We start from the raw sequence: 22,038 nt of genomic DNA on the forward strand, positions 1-22,038 counted from the left end.
AACTGTTCATTTGAAACTTGGCTGTTATAAAACCAGAGTGAATGTTTAACAAAATTGAATTTGGATCTGGGGTTGATGATGTAAGTTGAGTACATCATATATACCTAAATCAGTTTTAAAAGCATTAAAATAAAGTATATATAGTGCCGAAACTACTCAGAACATAACTTAGTCTTTTTTTTTTTTTTTGGCAAGAGAGAGCATTGCGTACAATTTATTAGTCTTTTATAATATACAAAACTGCCTGCTTCCCTGCAAGATCTTAATGCCATTAATCATTCAATAAGTAATTATAAAGTGACTACTATAAACATTGCAGGCTTCAAAGATGAATTCGATATGGATCCTGCTTTCAGGGAACTTAGTCTACAAGTGGACATAAAATATATATATAGGCCGGGCACAGTGGCTTTATGCCTGTAATCCTAGCACTTTGGGAAGCCAAGGTGGGAGGATTGCTTGAACCCAAGAGTTTGATACCAGCCAGGGCAACATGGCGAAGCCCCATCTCTACAAAAAACACAAAAATTAGTTGGGCGTGGTGGCATGTGCCTGTGGTCCCAGCTACTCAGGAGGCTGAGGTGGTAGGATCAATTGAGCTGATTGAGGCTACAGTGAGCCATGATAGTGCCAGTGCACTCCAGTCTGGGCAACAGAGGGAGACCCTGTCTCTGAATGAGTGAATGAGTGAATGAATGAATGAATGAATGAATGCTATCTCTCTCACACACACAGATCATATACATGATAGTGAAAAATAAAATGATTGAGATAGGAGCCATAAAAAAGAACTCAACAGTGTTGTAAGGTTTCAGAGAAAAAAAGATAATTCCTTTGGATTTAAACAAGAATGCTTCTGGGAGGAAAAAATATATCGAACTGGGCCTTAAGGGGTATGATGTCTTTTGAAGGGTGGAAAAGAAGGAGAGAACAAGGACAGAGATGAAATTATAGTTAGTAATTCTGAGGTAAGGATAAGTTCCACTGGAGCAAGAGGAAGCTGGGGTTAATAGGCTGGGAGGGCCTTTTGTGGCTAGTCTCAAATGCCAGGCCAGAGAGCACGGGTTCTGTATGCTCAGCGCTTAAGATCTCTTGAAAGTGATTAAGCATTAAAGGATCCGGCCCATGGGAGGTTTGTAATTTACTATTTGGACTGCAAGAGACAAAAGGCAATAGCAGTGAGCCCAGGAAGACAGCTACTGAGTCACCTGGGCTGCATTTCCTAAGGGATGTGCTGAGAAGTAGTAGTTCCAAGGCATGTTAATAGATGTTACTCCAAAAAGGGTCTCCTCACCAGAATGAATTGGGGAAATAAAACGTTAAACAATCAAATAGACTTCTTTATGGACTTCTTTTCTGAAAAGTCTCTGGAAGACTTTTCAGAGCCTTTAATATTGAGAATTAGCATTGAGAATCTCAAATAGGATAAAACGTGTACCACTTCCAACATGATTTGATCTTTTTTTATGGATTAGCTCATGAAACTCCGGTTCCTTAGAACACACTTTGGGAAACATTGCTCTACACATTTGATAATAACAGCTGGAACACAAGTGATGGTAATGGGCATGAAAAACAGCAGTTAGGGCCGGGTACGGTGGCTCGCGCCTGTAATCTTAGCACTTTGGGAGGCTGAGGCAGGCAGATCATTTGAGGTCAGGAGTTTGAGACCACCCTGGCCAACATGGAAGATGCTGTCTCTACTAAAAATACAAAAATTAGCTGGGCATAGTGGTGCACGCCTGTAGTCCCAGCTACTTGGGAGGCTGAGGCAGGAGAATCACTTGAACCCAGGAGGTGGAGGCTGCAGTGAGCTGAGATTGTGCCACTGCACTGCAGCCTGGATGATAGAGTGAGACTCTGTCTCAAAAAAAAAAAAAAAAGGAAAAGAACAGCAGTTCAATGGGAGTCCTTACAGAGGAAGCACCAAGAAGCACCAGCCATTCCTGGTATATAGGAGACATTCAGTAGCTATACAGAAAGTTAATTCATATAAGAGTGAATTAATGATTTAATACCAGTAGATGTTGGTGTGGATGCAGTGAACAGGGAACACTTTTACATTGCCGGTGGAAATGTAAACTAGTACAACCACTATGGAAAACAGTGTGGAGATTCCTTAAAGAACTAAAAGGAGAACTACCATTTGATCCAACAATCCCACTCCTGGGTATCTACCCAGAGGAAAATAAGTCATTATATGAAAAAGATACTTGCACATGCATGTTTATAGTGGCACAACTCACAATTGCAAAATCGTGGAACCAACCCAAATGCCGATCAGTCAACAAGTCGATAAAGGAACTGTGGTGTGTATGGGGGTGTGTATGTGTGTGTATATGTGTGTGTGTGTGTGTGTGTGTGTGTGTGTGTGTATGATGGAATACTACTTAGCCATAAAAAGGAATGAATTAACGGCATTTGCAGCGACCTGGATGAGACTGGAGACTATTGTTGTAAGTGAAGTAACTCAGGAATGGAAAAATCAAACATCGTATGTTCTCGCTATGAGGATGGAAAGGCATAAGAATGATACAGTGGACTTTGGGGATTTGAGGGGAAGAGTGGGAGAGGGGCGAGGGATAAAAGACTACAAATATGGTGCAGTGTATACTGCTCGGGTGATGGGTGCACCAGAGTCTCACAAATCACCACTAAAGAACTAATTCATGTAACCAAATACCACCTGTACCCCAATAACTTATGGAAAAAGAAAAAAAGAAAAAACATGAAATTAGCCAGGCATGGTGGTGAGCACCTGTAGTCCCAGCTACCCAGGAGGCTGAGGCAGGAGAATTACTTGAGCCCGGGAGACGGAGGTTGCAGTGATCCGAGATTGCACCACTGCACTCCAGCCTGGGCGACAAAGCAAGACTCCAACTCAAAAAAAATTGAAAATTAAAAAAATATGAAGAGATACTTTTACATATAAAAGACATGCCAAATACTAAACATGTAAAATTGCTTCACATCTTTACTTTTCAAGGAAATGCATATTAAAAATACAGTAAGAACCCCCCCATACACACACCCAAAAAAAAAAACAAAACAAAACATGCTTTGCTGGAGATTGCATGCTGAGACAAAAGGGGAAAGGAGTGCAGGATAGGAATATGGAGAGTTTTGAGCTCCAGTATGCTAGAGATGGTATCATGGAAAGCTAGGAGAAGGAACTGCTTTATATGAAAGTTGAGTATTACTTGAGAAGCTGAGGGAGATGGACCTGGAAGGGTCAGTGGATGCTGAAACCATGGACTTGCGAGAGAAGACGTTGTTTTTGCTTTTTGTTTTTTCTCATCAGATGTATTGTGGAAAAAAATATCTGGTTAAAGTGTCTGGTTATTTGAATTCTAGATAAATAGCAATTTTCATGTACAACTTATTCTAATACAGAAAGCTAATCATATATTTAGTCTAAAAGAAGTATCATAGGGCCAGGCGCGATGGCTCACACCTGTAATCCCAGTACATTTTGGGAGGCAGAAGAGAGAGGATCACTTGAGGCCAGGAGTTTGAGACCAGCCTGAGCAATAGGGCAAGACCTCCTGTCTGCAACAATTTTTTTTTTAATTGCTCGGTATGGTGGCGTGCACCAGTGGTCCTAGCTACTCAGGAGGCTGAGGCAGGAGGATCCCTTGAGCCCAGGAGTTTGAGGCTGCAGTGAGCTGTGATAGTTGCAGCTGCACTCCAGCCTGGGTGACCCTGTCCCCCAAAAAGGAGGAAAATAAGAAATTTTATGGTTAACAAAAGCACCAAACCTGTAGTGATTTTTTTCAATCAGGCAGTAGTGGCCATCCTTCTCATCTTCACCAGTGATTTTTTTTTTTCAGTCTGATTTACTCATAAGAAGTTAATTAATCTTTAAGCTTAATATTTTGTTCTTTCATTCAGGTATTTGCCTTTGATTATTGCTTTTGGTCCATGGATGAATCTAACACTACAAAATATGCTGGTAAGTTTTCTCCCTCCACACCTGACAGTTGGGCTTCTGGCCTCTTCCTCCATTGAGTTTATTGTCTTTAATTCCTCTGAAGTTTTACTTTTCGTATGTAATTCACACCTATGCTTTCCAATTATACCACATGGGTTTTGAAGTCAATAAGATTTGGTTTCAGAATCTGTGTCTGCCACTTACTTGCAAAATCCTTGAACAGATTTTTATTAAGCTTCAAATTATTCACCTGTAATGGGGGGTATTGGTGTCTTCAAAGATTTTCTAAAGATTTGAGATAATGAGGGAACCACCTCAAGCCATAAATGGTAGCTTTTGTGAGAGTCATGTGAAAAAAGGTTTCATTTGCCATGCCTTTCCTTATCACTAACTTTCAGGGCATCGCCTGCTCTGTTTTGTGTGTGTGTGTGTGTGTGTGTGTGTGTGTGTGTGTGTGTGTGTGTTTGTTTTTTGTTTTTTTTTTGAGACGGAATTTCACTCTTGTTGCCCAGGCTGGAGTGCAATGGTACAATCTCGGTGCACTGAAACCTCCGCCTCCTGGGTTCAAGCAGTTCTCCTGCCTCAGATTCCCAAGTAGCTGAGTTTACAGGCATGTGCCACCATGTCCGTCTAATTTTTTGTATATTTATTAGAGACATGGTTTCACCATATTACCCAGGATGGTCTCGATCTCCCGACCTCAGGTGATCCGCCTGCCTGGGCCTCCCACAGTGCTAGGATTACAGGCGTGAGTCACTGCGCCTCACCCCCTGCTCTGTTTATATAAGGAGAGCACAGGTGATGTGGTTTCCAAAACTCACTCAGGTCCTGAGCGTCCTCAGCTATCAGTGGTCCTGTGAATGAGTACTACATGCTCCTCAGGGAAGTGCTGCCTCACAGCCCCACATTTTGCTAGGGTTCTCTCCTTGTGGGTTTGTTTGTTTGTTTGTTTTCAGAAAAGATGGAGTCTTGCTCTTGTTACCTGGGCTAGAGTCAGTGGCACAATCTCGGCTCCCTGCAACCTCTGCCTCCTGGGTTCAAGCAATTCTCCTGCCTCAGCCTCCCGAATACAGGCACTGGGATTACAGGCACCTGCCACCACACCCAGCTAATTTTTGTATTTTTAGTAGAAACGGGGTTTCACCACGTTGGCCAGGCTGGTCTCGAACTCCTGACCTCAGGTGATCCACCCGCCTCGGCCTCCCAAAGTGCTGGGGTTACAGGCATGAGCCACCGCACCCGGCCTCCTTGTGGTATTTTATCCTCATTCCATCCAACACAGATGACTGCTGTTTTATTATTTATGACCATAGACTTTCCTAGGAGTCAGTCACAATTGCTTTAGTTCCAGAGGGAAGCATTTGGTTTGGTGGAGGAAGTTGTTGGTTCTTTTGCTTCTGATTATGCCCCCTTTTTCTTAGATGTTTCATCTTTTTAAAAATTTATTTTTCGGCCAGGCATGGTGGCTCACATCTGTAATCCCAGCACTTTGGGAGGCCAAGGTGGGCAGATCACTTGAGGTCAGGAGTTCAAGACCAGCTTGAATAACATAGCAAAAGCCCATCTCTACTAAACATACAAAACTTATCCAGGTGTGGTGGTAGGCACCTGTAATCCCAGCCACTTGGGAGGCTGAGGCAGGAGAATGGCTTGAGTCCGGGAGGCAGAGGTTGCAGTGAGCTGAGGTCTTACCATAGCCTAGGTGACAGAGTGAGACTCTGTCTCAAAAAAAAAATTATTTTTGTAACTGGCAAATAAAAGTTGCATATATTTATCATATACAGCGTGATGTTTTGAAATATGTATATATTGTGGAATGGCTAAATTGAGCTAATTAACATGTGCTTTACGTCATGAACTTATCCTTTTTTGTGGTGAGAACACTTAAAGTCTACTCTGTTAGCAATTTTCAGGAATACAATACGTTGTTATTAACTATAGTCACCATGTTGTACAATAGATCTCATGAACTAAATATTTCATCCTAATGAGGGTTTTCTCCTTATTTCTACTTATAAGAGAATCAGCTGAATGACGTTCTCATTTAGTTAAAAACAAAAAAAAATGAAGGGAGGGTATTGGCCTTAAAAGATTTGGAGGTAAAAGCACGTGACTGACTTAAAGAGAATTAATGTTTTGTTTATTGATAGGTTTTTCCTTGCCATAAAAAGCAAACTTGAGAAATTATTTGATAACATAATTTTTTCAAGAGTTAACAATTTTGAACTAGGAAAATTCCTTCAGTTGCTCACACTGGGTAAATTAGCCTTTCCAAATACCATTCCTGCAACTTGAGCAATATATTTTATTAAAGTGAATAAGTAGTTCATAATGTTGGTTGTAATTAATTTGTCTTTTTATTAGTCCTTTGGTACTTTATGTGATAAGTTTTCCAGAGTCTGGAACAGTCTTGACTTGTTAGCACTCTGTGTATTTTTGTGCCGGGTATGTACTTTTAGATTTAAATCAACAACAAAAGTAAAACATTTCCTACAGATGCGGAGACAAATGGGGGTAAAAGCTATGGTTTTACAAACCCGTCATTAACCGTGTTCAATTTATGTTATTCAAGATGCAGCCATATATATCTGCCTGAACTGGAGGTCTTCTCTTGTACTTCTCAGATACTTTCCAGGACTCCTCATCACAGGCTAGAAAAAAATCTGTACTCCTTCGACTACATTTGATGTTCTTTATTATATAGCCCCATTCTACCTTCTCCATCGTCTCTTCTGGGACTCCTCTCACCGCTCATTCAGTACCTCAGCCCAGTGTCTATTGTTGGTTCCTCTCATATAACTCAGGAATCCAGAAAGTCTCACAATAATTTTTTAAGTATTCGTGACCCCCCACTACTGTGTGTGTGCAGCCCAGGAAGCCCTTGAGAAATCCAAAAATGAGTTAGAAAGCAAAAGAAGTGCATACCAAATAATATTTTGAGACAATATTTAAACTCTAAATTTTATAGATTTTAAGTGTTACATAAAATCCAAGGAGAGAGAAAATCTGGAGAGGCACCAGATTTTAAAGAGATAAAATCTGGAAAGGCACCAGTTGTCTGGGAAGGCACCGTAGAGGAGATGGAACATAGAGGAGATAAGTATTTGAGAAAACACACATATTAAATAGCCTGATTCAGCCATTCCACAAGGGATACATATATCAGAACATCATGTTGTATACCATAAATACATATGATTATTACTTGTCAACATATGAGTTGTTTAGAGTTTAGTCAAAGGAAAGCCTAGAAGACATCCAGACAAGAGGAAGCAACATGTATCAAAGAGAACACATGGACTTTGATGTGAGACCTGGGTTTGAATCTCAGGACCTCTGTCTTGGTTCTGTTGGACAATTTATTTAATTTCTCTGAGATACAATTTGTTTTCTATAGAAGAAAGTAAAACTGGCAATACCTATGCTATGTGGTTGCTGTAAGGGTTAAATAGGTCACTTTATGTGGTGATTAATGGAAGGTTCCCATAAATGATATTTTCATTTAACTTTTCCATAAAGGAAGATGCAGAGCCATGGTGGTAATGCTGGTCTGAGCAGTAGGTATATCTTGGGGGCGGGAAGCTGCAAAGTTAAGATTAAAAGAGAAAGAAAGAAAAATAAGAAGGTGCATCTTGTGGGGGATGCTATGGGAGACTGTTTGTACATGTTGAGTGAGGCCAGATGATAGGAAATTCTAAGAACTTTAGACGAATATGGTGAAAAATAGGGGCTATTGGAGTGATATGGTTAAAATAATGCTTAAGGAAGATTGTCTTTCTCTTTCTTTTCCATATCTTCTGGAATCACATCCTCTATTAGTGCCCACAGAGAACACTCTAGCCTTCTGCAATATACCACTCATGTGCCTGGATATACAACAAACTTTTTTTTTTTTCCAAACCAGAAATGACTTTATTACATACAAATGATAAAATTTAGTTGTGAAACTCAAGATTTCTGTAGCGCTTCATTACAAATAGTTCAGATATATTTTAAAGATCAGAATGATTTTTAAACATATTGATAGCCTAAAATTTAGTAAAATTTAGTAAATTTTAGGCTGCATGATCACATTGAGTACCATGTTCCAGTTAGCCCTGAAATTGGGTTCTGCCAGCTCATAGAGCACTGTCTACTTACAAAATTTGGGAGGATATTTTCTTATTCTTCAGATATTCCCATTATCATACAAATACTATGACGCTCCTCCTCCTTAGCAAAAGGTAAAATTCATGCTTACTATTCTCTCAAGTTTATATCCATTGTAAATAATCTACCTAGTAAATATGTTACATGTAGATTAGTTGATGGTTTCCATACTAATTTATTTTCTGTTTATTAAAAAATAACAATTCCTTCTTAATTGTGAATAAAAAGATTAAGATAGAAGCATTCATTGTCTGGTGGAAAACAGGGGAAGTGGAGAAGGGGAAGCACATATTTCCTGAAACCGACCTATTTGTCAGGCTTAATGAATAATGGCATCATTGATACTGAATCAGGACTCTCAAAGCTGCTCTCAAAACTGGGGAGTAGCAGGGAGAGAGAGAGAAAGATAAGTGCATGGATTGAGAAGGCAAAGAGAAGCAAGGGCTCTAAGTTTTGTGTGGTGTGTCAAAATAGTAAATTCTCCATCATGTCTTGCTATTTATAAAGCTATAGGAAGAGCCTCCATGCTCCCACTTTCTGATTTAGAAACACGTAATTCTCTAGTAGGTATAATGGCATTGCAGTGGGTTGGTTGGAGCAGTTGAAGAATATGAGCTCTTAAGTCAGACTTGGTTCAAATCCTGGCTGTAACACCTTCTATTTGTGTAAGGCCGGGTGAGTTACTGAATCTCACCATCCTTCTGTTTCCTCATATGGTAAATAAGGATACTAATAGTTCTGATCCCATAGGGTTGATTTGAGAACTAAATGATGTATTCATTTAAAGTGCTTAATCTAGTAAGTACCTGGCTACTTAGGAAGTAGGAAGCACTCCCTTAATATTTATCGTCGTCTTTATTATTGTCTCATTGTGACAGGAGTCAGTACTTTGGAAAGAAAATGCAATGTACTGAGATTTATGACAACTGGTTTTGCCACAAACTGCTAGACCTTGGGCAGGATAATTTCTGTGGGTCTCTGTTCTTCATCTGTGAAAGGAGGATATACAGCCTGGAATGATCTCAGATCCCCTCCAGCTCTCTGATAAAACATGAATCAGCCATTTTATGTTGGCCACACAGCTGTTCCAGTGGACTTTTCAGAGGCAAATTAAAGGCTTATTTGTTAAGCCATTCACATTGCATTGAATCATGCTTTGAGGTATTTTACATTTTATTTATTTATTTATTTATTTATTTATTTATTTATTTATTGAGAGGGAGTCTCGCTGTGTCGCCCAGGCTGGAGTGCAGTGGCACAATCTTGGCTCATTGCAACGTCCCGCCTCCTGGGTTCAAGCGATTCTCCTGCCTCAGCCTCCTGAGTAGCTGGGATTACAGGCATGTGCCACCACATCTGGCTAATTTTTGTATTTTTTAGTAGAGACAGGGTTTCTCCATGTTGACCAGGCTGGCCTTGAACTCCTGACCTCAAGTGATCTAGCCGCCAAGTGATCAGCCTCCCAAAGTGCTGGGATTACAGGCATGAGCCACGGCGCCCAGCCAGGAATTATTTTACATTTGAAATATATTATTTCTTCCTCCTATTACCTTTTGGCTAGGTAGTTGTAATAATGTTTGTCTGGCAGGTAACTCTGAGTTTGAAGCAAAAACCCTGTGTAAGGGCTAATGAAGAAAACAGAAATAACCTGCAGAATTAGATACCTGGAGCTTGGCATTTCGACATAAACTCGTATGTTCTCCCGAACTTCATATATACATGCGGATATATGCAGATCCACATTTAAGATTATAAAGTTAGTATATTATAGTCAATACTGATAAACTTGAAAGCAGTCTTTGTAAATGTTTGAGTCACTGCTGATTGCAATTAAAGCATTCTTGACAATGAATCAATACATATTTTAACATTTCTAAAATGTGCCATGTTACTAGATAACAGTGACTTCCAGTAACTTTGGTTTTTATTTTCTTCCCAGATCTATAGAAATCTTCATACCCCCCCCCAAAAAAAAACAAAAAACAAAAAAAACCGTCTGGTAGTGACATATCTGGGGTCAGTGTGGACGTGAACATTCCCTGGCCTGAGAGATTCTAAACTGTTGACTCAGAAATTATATAACAGTTCTTGCCATATGGCATGTTGCTCAAATGTGCTGAAGCCATGTGTTTTCGAGCATTGTTGATGCCCTGCAACTCAGGAGAAAGGTCGTACATCTGCCTCTTATTCTGCTAGCATTGCTTTATACTGTGAGGGGTCAGAAGAGCACCTCCGATCTGTGGACTGATGCTGTGGGAACAGCACCCATGTTTGATTCTGTTCCCATGATGGGGGATTTTCTGTGCTCAGAGCTAGAAATGATTTCTGCTTCATATTGCTTAACCAAAGCAGAATCGCAATGAGTCACAACATTTGTGCAGCAAAATTTACATTCTAAAAGCCAACAGTAGCCAAAATAGAACCAATTTCTTAGCAGAGTTCTACAATATTAATTTGTTCTAGCATATTGTATTGGTTCATTATTTTACTATTCAGTTGGTCTGTTTGAATGAAGGCTTTTTTCTAGTAGTGAAAAGCACAAGCTCTGGAGTCACACTTCTTGGGCTCAAATTCTGCCTCTGCCACTTCCCAGCTGTATGGCTGTAGGCAATAATAACAGCACTTCCTTATTATAAATTTTGTGGGTTGAAATGAGATTATGTATATGAAGCACTCAGCAAGTGCCTTGGAGGAAGCACTCAATAATTGTTAGCTATTGGGTTTAAACCATAAAAGTTTTCTGTATAGTTGGCCAGGGGCGGTGGCTCACACCTGTAATCCCAGCACTTTGGGAGGCCGAGGTGGGCGGATCACGAGGTCAGGAGATCAAGACCATCCTGGCTAACGCGGTGAAACCCCATCTCTACTAAAAAGACAAAAAATTAGCCGGGCATGGTAGCAGGCGCCTGTGGTCCCAGCTACCCGGGAGACTGAGACAGGAGAATGGCGTGAACCTGGGAAGTGGAGTTTGCAGTGAGCCAAGATCGCGCCACTGCACTCCAGCCTGGGCGACAGAGCAAAACTCTGTCTCAGAAAAAAAAAAAAAAAGTTTTCCCTATAGTTATGAGCAGCACTAGTAGTTGCTACTTGAACAGTTTGTTAAGGTAGGGATTCGTTATAAATGATGCATGCCATTTTAAAAGACATTTATGAAAAAATCTAAATAACAAATCCTCCTAGATTTTTGTTTTTCTTTTATGGTCTTTTATAAATTATCTCACCTCATACTTGATTTGTTATTTCTTTTGGTGACTCACCTTTATCAAGTTGTTCCTAAGCATTGTATTTAGAGTTTTCTTAGAATCAGCAACCCTCTTTTTGCATTTGTTAATGAAATTATGTAATTACAGAGAAGTACAACTGACATAGAACAGTTTAGGAGCAAATACAACTGACCCTTTGTACAAGCATAACTCAGCTGGTGAGAGTCCAGAGAGTCGCCTCCCAGCTGGGGTGATTTAGCATGCAGGGGGCATTTCATAGATGGAAGAGAGAATGTTGCTTAATCCAGAGAACTGGACAAGAAGATCAGTTAAGAAAAATTTTTCTTGTAAAGGATGTTAAAAAATAAATGAGCTTTGCTAATCTTGTTAATTTTTTTTTAAAGTGTATATATATGTGTCAATGTTTTATATATGCTGCTTTTTTGTTCTCCCCTTTACTCACCTATTTTTTATCCTATCAAATCCCCCTTTCTTCAATACCTGCCTTTCTTTGTCCACATTTATTCATTATGGTACTTGTTGGCACCCAGAAAGATCCTTTAACTTAATTGTGTTTAGAGGGGTGAATAACAATAGCAATAGACAGTACAACCCTGAGCATTGAATCCCAAGCACTGTGCCGATCCCTCTACATGCACTAGGTGATAAAATTGTCAAAGCACCCAATCAGATAGAAACTATTACTGCCCCCATTTTACAGATAACAAAACTGAGGTTTAGCAAGACCCTGCTCCCTGTGAGAGCACTGAAAGCATTGGTAAATGTGGACGTTAGTTAATGACATGTATGCTGGTGAAAATTTTATGGATTCTACTCCAGCCTGTGGTGCTCCTCTCCTCTTTCATCCTGAAGAGTCACTCAGTGACTCCTAAGGAAGTCATATTGAAGTGCTCTGGCTTAGAACCTAGCCAGGAATACTACTAAGGGTACCTTTACTCCTGTCAGAAGTTCTCTAGGATCCTTATATTTGGTTTGGGCTTTGTTTCAACCTCCCCTCAAATACTATAAATATTGTGCAGCCCACAATCCAGAAGAGATGTTGAGTTGGGTCTGCTTCTTTATCAGAGAGAGCGGGTGTAAAACACCATCAAATCAGATAGAAATGAAGGTTTACTTTGTCAGCAGTTGTTTTTTGGGAACCACCCTCCTGTATGACTCCAACACACATTCTCTGTAAGACATTCTTCACAGGTGAGTGGCTTTATATTCTTTCTTCATTCTCGGGACCAGTGCCGAGGGCAGTGGTTGCATGACCTCCTCCTTGGTGAATCACCCACTTTGTCCAGCAACAAAAAAAGACCATGCTCGTGGCCAGCCCCAGTGCTGTTGCTGTGGTGGAAACATCCATCTGGGTGAGTCACCCATGCCATGCTGCAAGCCAGACTTCAAGGACTGTAACACTGATAGCTCTTGGATGCTACCATGGAAAATATGTCCGTAGTCTACCTTTACCCTCATGGCCTGGTTTCTTGGGATCCTCTTACCAGGCACCTCAATGGCAAACATTTCTGTAGTTGATTAAAACTTAAATCTAGCAATACTAAGTCAAGCCTTACAGCTTCGGTTTCTTTATCTGAACTCTGTAGTTTTTGGTCATTTAACTTAAACCAGGTTTGAAGTCACTACATATGAGAATTTTTGAAAGCTGCACTTTCATACACTAAAGATTTTTGAGAAGGGGATTTATTTAAACCTCATCCAAGCTGGGCATTCTTCACCCCTTCAGGTATGTGAGAAGAACCTGTCTGATCTTGTGCTGTCCAGGTGCTCTGATTTGGAGCTGGGCCACCTGCCAAGTCCAGACTCATCAGAATCGCTGTGCCTGTCAGCCCTGTTTAGAAGTGGAAAAACACCCTCACAAATGAGTAGGCCCAGGAATTCCAAGTCATAAATCGTGAGCCCAGCCTTTATTTTTATTTTTTCTCTCCCTACTTTGATTCCAAAGAGAAGAGATAGGGAAAAGAAGGAAAACTGGGGATTCAGTTTAAACTGGTGAAATTATCGATCGTGTTCAAATCTTGGATGCTTTTCTATTTAGTTACTTTAGAAAAACAAGAAATACTCTGTGCATATGCCAGGTCTGATCTGTGCATCACCATGCTTAGTGTTTTATTCAGCCATGGGCCATAGGTGTCTGCCTTGTTTAATGCAGATTTTAAACAAGACAGGGCTTATATCCTCCCATTTCATTCTCTCACTTTCTAGAACACAGCCCACTGTGACTCTTTTATCCTGTGCCTCTTCAGTCATCAGATGTTGGGCATAGGAATGATAGCTGCATTTTTCCTTCCATCCCTGGTTTCTTTCGTGCTTTGCTATCAGGATATTACCATAAAAAGAGATTTCCTTGGTTACCCATCTCCCAGTACACACACATGGTAGCTTTGAGCCTATTGTTGCTGTTCTAAGTAGGGACAGATTATGCACAAGTGTGGACACCCAAGAGTGTTAGCTTTTCAAAGATCTGTATCAGGCTGGGTACAAATGACTATAATTCCAGCACTTTGTGAGGCCAAGGGTGGGAGGCTCACTTGAAGCTAGGAGCTCAAGATCAGCTCAGACAACATAGCAAGATCTTATCTCTACTAAAAAAATAAAAGTAAAAAATTAGCCATGTATGGTGGGACACGTCTATAGTCCTAGCTACTCAGGAGGCTGAAACAGGAGGATTCCTTGGATCTCGAGGAGTTAGAGGCTGTAGTGAGCTATGATCATACCACTGCACTCTAGCCTGGTGGAAGAGCAAGACCCTGTCTCTTTCAAAAAAGAAAAAGATTCATATTGTATGTGACTCAGGTTTGGGTGACTCAGTTCTGTGACTTTGCTTGCAGAAATTCCATACAGCAGCTCTCTTTGCTGTTCTGACATTGTGTTATGGGTTACTTTGGGCATGCCTGTATTTTAAGACTTGTTCACATGATTATAGAGGGTCTAATCATAAACCCCAAAGGAAATTGGCATTGCGGTCATGGTTATTAACAAGTGAGGTCAGGCTTGCCCTGTGAATTTGCCGCACCAGGCATGTGGAGCTAACATCTGCAGAGTGGCCACCGCCTTTTTGGCATCGGTTCCGCTGAAAAGTCACAGGCCTCTTGGATTTGACAATGTTATGGCTTTGCTCGGATTGTCTGGGCTAGAAACAAATACTCATAGATCCTCCTGCTTCCCACGGGACTTACGAACCTTCCCTTATGGGCTGGTGTACTTTCCCCTAGACAAATAGCACTTCATTCTATTTGAGTGTAAACTGTAGTTGGAAAACGTTTAGGGTGGAGATATTGCATCTTTTATGGGATCCACCCATGCACTGTTTGAATTCCCTGATTCCCACCACTCAGCATAAACGGTTCCTTTTTTCATGAACTGAGGTTCAAAAAGCAGTTGGCAAGTCATTTTTTCCTATGCTGAGAAAAGGGACCGTTGTGTTTAAAAAATAGAAGTGAACAAAGCAAAAACAATCCAAAATAAACAAACAAACAAAAAACCCTTCAGTCTTTTGGATAAATTAGGGTCTCTTTAAGAAACCATATGAGGGTTCTTGATATTTCATATTTTGTATTGCAGAGTAAAGTGTAGCCATCATCTGTGTTTCACCAAGAGCTGATTGCTAGAGAGGACAGAGACTGTATCAAGAGTCATAGTGCCTTTTAGGCTTTGGTTGACAGTTTGGCCTTTTTTGTAGTTGTTTTTACTATACCCAGTGTTGCCCTGAAGGTCACAGAACCAAAGAATTGGTTAAATATAACTCCAGCTAGGGTTCACACAGCTGAAAAGGCACCAGAAGGGCAGAATAAGGGGAGCTCTAGAACCTGTCCCACTTACAGTTTTGCTGATACAGTTTATTATATTGTTTTTTTTCCCTGTACCCTTCTATCTCAATGTTAAAAAAAAAAAAAAAAGAAAGAATTTTTCTTATAGTAGACAATATAGGTTAGCATACCCTGGCCCAAATAATGATACTGTTCCTTCTTCTCATCATGTCTATGCACACATGAACACACACTCCACCCTTTCTGTCCCCCCAATCCTTGCAGGTGAGAGTCACCACCATTACATCTGGTCAGTAATATGTTTTAAATGGGACCCCTGTGGGAGCTAGAAAAATAGCAATGATTGGTTCCTTTCAGAAATCTTTCTAAGAACAAGTATCTTTTCTTTTTAATGTCTTAAGAGATAGGGTCTTACTCTGTCGTTCAGGCTGGAGTGCAGTGGCACAATCATGGCTCACTCTAGCCTCAACCTCCTAGGCTCAAACAATCCTCCACCACCATGCCTGGCTAATTTTTTATTTATTTATTTATTTATTTTTTGAGACCGGGTCTCACTTTGTCACCCAGGCTGGAGTGCAGTGGCTCAATCTTGGCTCACTGCAGCCTCCACCTCCTGGGTTCACGCCATTCTCCTGCCTCAGCCTCCCGAGTAGCTGGGACTACAGGCACCTGCCACCATGCCTGGCTAATTTTTTAGATTTTTAGTAGAGACAGGGTTTCACTGTGTTAGCCAGGATGGTCTCGATCTCCTGACCTCGTGATCCGCCTACCTCGGCCTCCCAAAGTGCTGGGATTATAGGCGTGAGCCACCGCGCCCAGCCCATCCATGCCTGGCTAGTTTTTTATTTTTTGTAGAAATGGGAGTCTCACTCTTTTGCTCAGGCTGGTCTTGAGCTCCTGTCCTCAAGAGATCCTCCTGCCTCAGCCTCCCAAAGAGTTGGGATTACAGGCATGAGCCACCACACCTGGCCTTTTTTCTTTTATCTTTGAAATTGGATTATGCCACAAAATTGTTGCAAAAATGAAGGAGCCATCTGAAGGAAAAATAACTAGATAATTACTTTTTATTTGCAGTAAAATGAATTATAATTGATTAAAGACTTAAGAGATAATAATAACTAAAATATATTCTAGATTTATACTGGCCACATACTGTGGTAAGTGCTTATCTATATTGGTTTATTAAACCATCCCAGTAGCCACTTAGGTAGCAACTATTAGTCTTATTTTACCGATAAACTGGGAACCTTCCCAGTGTCACATAGCTGGTAAAGAGTAAAACTCAGGTTTGAAAGTCAAATTGTAAAAAACTGGTGGTGCGCATCTGTGATCCCAGTTGCTTGGGAGGCTGATGCAGGAGGATTACCTGAGCCCAGTCATCTGAGGCTGCCATGAGTTATGATCCTGCACCACACTCCAGCCTGGACACAAAGCGAGATCCTGTCTCCAAAATAAATCAAATAAATAATAACAAAAACAAAACTAGAAGAAAATATGGGTGAGTTCTATATAATTTGGGGGTGGAAAAGGATTTGTGAGGCATAACACATATCATAGGCAAAAATCATTAAGGAAAAGAGAAAAGATTTGAATATGAAAGACCAGAAGATTTTGTATGACCAAGAATAATGTAAGACCGATAGACAAATGACAGACTGGGAAAAAATACTTATAACCTATAAGATAGACCAATGGTTAATATCCTCATATATAATGAGGATTTTAAAATTAATGAGAAGAAAAGCAATGGCTAGCCCAAGGACTTAAATAGTCAACTTACTAAAGTGTTAGTACAAATGAACAATAAATAGAAGAAAAATTATCCAAACAAGAGGCTTTTTTTTTCTTACTGACTCCGTCAGAACTAAGAATAATAATCATAGGGATTGTTGTTGAGGGTGTTGAAAGTAGAGACTCATGCATTTTTAGAGAACTTGGACATTTGATTTTTTGAAGTTTTGGCTAGTAAAGTCAATAGGAAACTGCACAGAGGTAGACATATAAGAATAAATATTGCAGAAAAATAAAAGGAAGTAATCTAAATATCCATAGTAGGAAACTGATTGCATCCGTTATTCATACAATGGAAAGCTGAGCTCCTATTTAAAATGCTAATATTGATGTATATTTGTAGAGATGGGAAAATGTTCATTATTTCTTGTCTTAAAAGAGAATGCATTGTCTTTGAGACACAAAGCCATAGTAATAAAATGTATTCCAGTGTCTCTAGACTCCAATCTTGCGTAAATCTGTAAAAATACATGGAGAATGAAAAATTTTTTCAGAAACGTAGTATAATTGTTTTCAATTTTTTATGTTGTTTTTCTCAGATTTTTTCTTTTCCAATTATGAATAAAGCTTTACTAAATATGATAAATTTGAATTATATTCTATCTGCCAAACATAACTGTAACTAAAAGAAGCTGACTACATTTGAAATCACATGTATATATTTAGTGGAAATCAGAGAGACTAGTTTTTATTTTTTGTCATATATTTTATTGTCATGTCCAGGAGGTACTGTGTATATTAGTAAAAATGTGATCTGTAATTTTATCAAAATTACCTCATTAGTACCTACATAGTGTGTTGACACATCTATTCATACCCCATTGGCTTATTTAACAAAGACCTACTGTAGTCTTATGGGATTCATTAGAATTTCAAAAACAGTCATACTTTGACCAAAGTGTAAAGTAATTAAACATTTATTTTTAAGTTCAAAGAACAATTTTTTTTTTTTTTTTTTTTTGAGACAGAGTCTCACTCTGTCACCCAGGCTAGAGTACAAAAGTACAGTCTTCTGATAACTTTTTGTTGCTGATGAGGAAAAGGCTCCCACCCAATTAAAAATACATTTTTCTGAGAACAACAATATCAACACAGGAATAATTCAGTGAATACAAATGCCTATTGCATGCCAGGCACTCTACTAAGATACAGCAACTACTGTTTTCACAATCTGGCAGTAAAGGTGAACACACAAAAAAAATTGTGCCAGCCAGGGGCAGTGACTCACGCCTGTAATCCCAGCACTTTGGGAGGCCAAGACAGGCGGATCACCTCAGGTCACAACATGGTGAAACCCCGTCTCTACTAAAAATACGAAAATTAGCGAGGCTTGGTGGCGGGTCCCTATAATCCCAGCTACTTAGGAGGCTGAGGCAGGAGAATCGCTTGAACCCGGATGGCAGAGGTTGCGATGAGCCGAGGTTGCACTGCACTCCAGTCTGGGCGACAGAATGAGACTCCATCTCAGAAAGAAAGAAAAAAAAATGTGCAGTGTGATGAGCTCCGAGAGTCTGTTAAAATTATCCTGGAGACCAGAGGTGAGAGCAACTGATTCCCAGTGTCATGCAGCATGAGTTACTGATGATGAATGGAATCAGCCTTGACAGTAGGGAGTCACTATAAGCTGACCCAAACCCTGCCATTCACTGATAATGAGATCTTGGGCAAATGACTTAACCATTTCAAGCCCCAGTCACCTTATCAGTCATAATTCCTACCTACTCTACTTGGGTATTGTGAGGATTCAATGATATAGAACATGTAATCCCAGCACTTTGGGAGGCCAAGGCGGGTGGATCAGGAGTTTGAGACTAGCCTGGCCAATATGGTGAAACCTCATCTCTACTAAAGATAGAAAAAATTAACCAGGCATAGTGGTGCACACCTGTAATCCCAGCCACTCAGGAGGCGGAGACGGGAGAATCACTTGAACACGGGAGGCGGAGGTTGCTGTGAGCCGAGATCGCGCCATTGCACTCCAACCTGGGTGACAGGGCAAGACTCGTCTCAAAAAAGCAAAAACAAAACAAAACACAAAAACAAATAAAATATATAAAGTACATTGCCAACAGGACAGTTGATAAAAATTATCTTTGCTTTTCCTTAGTAGCGTAAATAATAAATTTAGAATACAAGTTTAATAGGTTAAATCATGTCCTGTTTAGTATTTGCAACAATTTGGTCATGCACTAAACTGAAATTTACTCTTGTAATTTTTTTTTACAATTTTTGTAGAGACAGGCTCTCACTTTGTTGGCCAGGCTGGTCTTGAACTCCTCTCCTCAAGCCACCCTCCCACCTCGGCCTCCCAGAGTGCTGAGATTACAAGCATGAGCCACCATGCTCAGCCTACTCTTGTGTTTTTATATGCTGGGGAGTTCTTCGATCATTTCATTTATTTTTCATGCAATTTTAGTATACACATCCTGGTGGTTTGTTTCATTTACATCATAAACCTATTTCATACAGCTATATAGCAGTCATCCTTGTTTTTCCAACTAACAATCTTCAGTTTAAAAGGCCATTCCTACCAAGGAAAAAGACACATTGTTATTTACTCTTGAAAGAACCTAGGAAAATAATTCCTGCTAATTCCAGCGTATTCAGCATCAGAAGCAGAAACCAGAAGTACCACATTTTACTCCCTAATATAGGAATAGATATAATAGATATTAACTTTAGGCTCTAAAAAGCCATAATAAAATCTCTTTGACCACAGTGCTTCTCTGCAATTGAGTCCTTTCACCAACTCAAGCTGTGGGTTTTTTTTTTTTTTTCTCAAGTTACTAAATATGAATTGAAATCATGAATTATGGTCAGGATGCTTGACTTAGCCAACTCTTGAAGTCTCTTGTCCCCACCCTCACCCCACTCCCTTCCTGGGGGCTGGTTAACCAGTGTGGAAGATCAAACAGGATTGCTCCATTCAGCTGCTTGTGCCAAGAATGTATTGCTTTTAGAATGCCATCAAATGGCACTTGGGTCTGGCTGAGGACCACAAGCAATTCTAATAAGCCTGGGCACAGGCTGGATTTAATTCTGGGTCCTCTCTGATATAGGGCTTGGCTCCAGATTTAAGGCCTGCCTTTTAGCACAGGGCTTGGGAACATCCGTGGAATAAGGAAGGTCCTTTGAGAAAACATATGAGAAATAAATATTAATGTATATGAAAGATCACACACCAGAGTGGTCAGGTATTTTCTTCGTGAGCACAAGGCTATCATACTTGACTATAACATAAAAGCAATTTGTGAAGCAGATAATAATTTTGATTATACTTTATTCTTCTCTGAATATATACGTATTTGCATACGGATCTTAAGGTACTCTTCACAACAGACCTGGGTGTTTAGAAAAGATTCTTCTGATTACACCCGTTTTTAAAAATCCGCATATTCCATCAACGAAGTTACCAAACATCTATGCTAGATGGTAGAAGTTAGCAATAGAGAAATAAAGTTATATAAATTTGGTATATTTTTTCAATCCATTTTTTACACTTTAGCATTTGTAGATCTCTCTCTTGCATAGACACCAGCGTGCGCACACACCCACTATTTGACATAAGATTTTACATTATACGTACAGTTCTGAACATGGCTTTTTTTTCACTCAACAATGTTCTTTAATTTGAGCATTATTTACACATAGATGTGGGTGTTGGGGATTTATTGTTTTTAAAAAAAGGTTATGTAGTATATTCCATCATATAAAACAGTCACACTTTACTTACTTTCATACTTATGGGCATTTAACTTGATTCCCATTTACAGTATTATGAATAACACTGCCATGAACATCCTTCACAGGGCCCTTTTCGGGAATGTGTCTCTAGAATGGACGCTTCACAGTGGGTCAGACACTGTAGGCATATTCCCTTTTACAGATGCTGTCAAGTTTTCCTTCAGAATGTCTGTGTTCATTCATTCTCCCACCATATGCAGCAATATTTGATGTTGTCAGAATTTTATTTTTTGCCAGCCTAATGGTTGCAAATTGTATTAGTCTGTTTTCACACTGCTACAAAGAACTACATGAGGCAGGGTAATTTGTAAAGAAAGGAGGTTTAATTGACTCACAGTTCCGCATGACTGGGGAGGCCTCGGGAAACTTAGAATCATGGTGGAAGGTGAAGGGAAAGCAAGGCACATCAAGGAAGGCACGTCTTACATGGCAGCGAGAGACAGAGAGAGAGGAAAGAACTCAGAGGAAGCCACACACTTTTAAACCATCAGATCTTGTGAGAACTCATTATCATGAGACCAGCATAGGGGAAACCGCCCCCATGATCCAATCACCTCCCACCAGGTCCCTTCCTTAACACGTGGGGATTACAATTCGAGATGAGATTTGGGTGGGGACGCTGAACTAAACCATGTCACAAATACTATCTCGTTTTGTGTCGAGACACTTTTAAGAGTCTCATCCTGCAATCATCATATATCATAGTATAATAACAGACTCCTAAAATCAGATCTGAATTTCCATAAAAGAAAAACGTAAAACCAAAAGCTTATGTTGTGTTACATTATTTTCAAATGTAAAAGGAACTATCATGTAAGATAAAAACGTTAAATTGACTCATTCTTTCAACATTTATTAAGCATTTTGTACTAGGCTGTAGGATTATGAAAATAAGCAGGTTATAGTTTTGGGCATCATAGAGCTCTCATTCCAGTGGAGGAAACAGGTGCTTAAACTAGTAGTTTCTGCAAATGCTGTAGAGTGAGTGTTCTAAGGACTATAAGAGGACAGGAAGGAGGATATAAGTCTCATTGTCTTAGTGATGCAGAATGAATATTAAAAATCACCAAATTCAAAGGGTAGCAAATGCTGTCCTTTTATGTGTTTAAAACAGATTGTCACACATTTACTCTTCAGCCCCGCTCTGCCATAATGTAGTACATGACACAATCCCCCCAGGAGATACAGAGAGATTCACGAAAGAGATCTTGTCCCCCACTCCCCCTGTGAGGACACAGGTGACGGGTGCTGTGAATCTACAAACAGCAGCTGAAGTTGTCAATCTATCCTCAGCAACTAACGGTTTTTCAGCACTTGGCATTTACAAAACACTAAGCTAGGTGTTGAGGGGGATACCGAGGTATGTATAACATGGTCTTGTTCAGTGGCAGTTCAGAATCTAGCTGGGGAGATAAGGCAGTTCATATTT

The 22,038-nt window shown here is 40.0% G+C and overlaps 1 protein-coding gene across 17 annotated transcripts in view; it reads left to right on the forward strand.

The window, feature by feature from the left end:
- The window catches only part of KIF13A (kinesin family member 13A), a 230,127-nt gene that overhangs the window by 109,758 nt on the left and 98,331 nt on the right, over positions 1–22,038 (forward strand). For all 17 annotated transcript variants that reach the window (XM_015135607.3, XM_078000923.1, XM_015135612.3 and 14 more), the window contains exon 4: positions 3,892–3,952. In XM_015135607.3, the coding sequence (XP_014991093.2) occupies positions 3,892–3,952 (61 nt within the window). The remainder of the gene's footprint in view (positions 1–3,891; positions 3,953–22,038) is intronic.

Source organism: Macaca mulatta, chromosome 4 (assembly GCF_049350105.2).
Source record: "Macaca mulatta isolate MMU2019108-1 chromosome 4, T2T-MMU8v2.0, whole genome shotgun sequence".
Classification (NCBI taxonomy): domain Eukaryota; kingdom Metazoa; phylum Chordata; class Mammalia; order Primates; family Cercopithecidae; genus Macaca; species Macaca mulatta.